Source organism: Fomitopsis serialis (assembly GCF_022376445.1).
Source record: "Fomitopsis serialis strain Sig1Antser10 chromosome Unknown B0H18scaffold_555, whole genome shotgun sequence".
Lineage (NCBI taxonomy): Eukaryota > Fungi > Basidiomycota > Agaricomycetes > Polyporales > Fomitopsidaceae > Fomitopsis > Fomitopsis serialis.
The window spans coordinates 6,145-7,805 of record NW_025955515.1 but is presented as its reverse complement, the minus strand read 5'-3'; the positions used below and the strand labels follow the sequence as shown (position 1 = coordinate 7,805).

Here is a 1,661-nt window from a genome sequence, read left to right as displayed (position 1 = left end):
TCATGCATCATCCTATCCGCATCGCTCTGCAGCAACCATCTCTCCGCATTTTCCTCTTCCCTGCATTGTATTAAGCTAGCTAGAGGTACTTGTGATATTAAATATCGGGCATGGCCTAGCTTCACGTCTTCGGTCAGATCGTGAAAGACCAGACTGATGCTCAAATGGAGGTTCATTGAGTCTTCGTGGATGCGATGCTCGCGCCCACCGTCGCGTCCATAAGCGGTAGCGGTATCATGGCCGGCGGGTCCTACTGTTGGGCGCACTGTAGGCTCGTACCCATCCTTTTCTGGCAAACGTTTCAAACTCCGTCGTGGCACTCCTCTCGTTCGCCAGAACGGCTGGGCGAACTGGCCCCCCTTTACCTTGGTCGACCCGTGGGAAACGGGACTTAGAGAAATCGCGTTGTGCGCGATTTCTCTTAGTCGTCCTCTGCCTGCGATACCCATGGTCTTTCTGTCATGGCACGACACACGCCCGTTTAAGCAACCCAGGTATGTTTATTCACTGAACCACAGAGCTGACCTCGTGTTCGATAGTCTGCTACCTCCAGCCTGTTTCTGCGTTCACGGCCTGCCAATGTCCCGCCTACCCTGGAGTCGACCAAGCCCACAATAAGTGAGAAGAGGTCCGCCGCGACCTCCATGGCGGTCCCGGTTGACTCTCACACTGACCACCACCACCCCGGCCTCAACGAGCTCCGCCGTGCCGACGACGAGCTCCTCGCTAAGCTCGGCTACAAGTCCGAGTTCAAGCACGAGTTCTCGGTGAGCCAATTCTTTTCAACTGTGCTTTGTGGATGTTATGCTGAGAAGGACCCGTGCACAGTTGATTGAGACGATTGCGTTCACCTTCTTTATCATGTCATGGGTGTCATCGTGTCCGTCTCCTCCACGTTCTCCTTCCCTCTCGAGTCCGGTGCATGCCAGTGGTGTCAAGTCCGTGCGACGTCTAATGGGCGGAGATGTAGGCGGACACGTAGGGATGGTCTTTGGGTGGCTCATCCCCTCCCTCATCGTCATGGCCGTCGCCGTCTCCATGGCCGAGCTCGCATCCTCCACGCCGTACGTCCCCTCCGATCGCGTCTCGAAGCCGCCCACACTCAATTGACCCTGTCATGCTCCTAGGACGAGCGCCGGACTATACTACTTCTCTGCGAAGCTCGCACCCCCAAAGTACTCCGCACTCGCGAGCTGGATCACCGGCTGGGCGAACATCGCTGGCCAGGTGACACTCGTCTGTTCCATCGACTTCATCTGGTATGTGCAATGCACCAGTTGTCTCCCAGTGCTAACATCGAGCACGTAGATGATTACGAGCGCGCCCGTGGTCGCCTCCGACAGTGTCTTTGTCCTCGGTACAGGCCCGACCTATGGTATATTTCTCGCCATCCCCTTCGTCCACGGCATGGTATGTGCACGACAAATATCCTCCTTGTCGGCAGATCGATGGTGACGCGCGTTCTCGAAGAAGGGTGGAGACGTCATCATGCAGGACATGCAGGAATCCTCACATGCTGTCCGCCCGCAACCCTGTACGTTGGCGCTGCCTGCTCCCATGTCTGTCCGTTCGCCTATGGAGAGCACAAGGGGCTGGATAGTGCTTTTCCGGTTGTCTTTATCCATTCTATCTACTTGGTTGTGCTGTAATCAATCTTCAAT

The 1,661-nt window shown here is 56.0% G+C and overlaps 1 protein-coding gene across 1 annotated transcript; it reads left to right on the top strand.

The window, feature by feature from the left end:
* Positions 1 to 241: 241 nt before the first annotated feature.
* Positions 242 to 1,455, top strand: B0H18DRAFT_1099286 (uncharacterized protein; the record flags this gene model as incomplete). Its single annotated transcript, XM_048032489.1, has 5 exons — positions 242 to 494; positions 554 to 767; positions 829 to 1,064; positions 1,128 to 1,259; positions 1,320 to 1,455. The coding sequence occupies exons 1-5, from the start codon at positions 448 to 450 to the stop codon at positions 1,453 to 1,455; spliced, it is 765 nt and encodes a 254-aa protein (XP_047884411.1). The 5' UTR covers positions 242 to 447.
* Between the last annotated feature and the right edge of the window lie 206 nt (positions 1,456 to 1,661).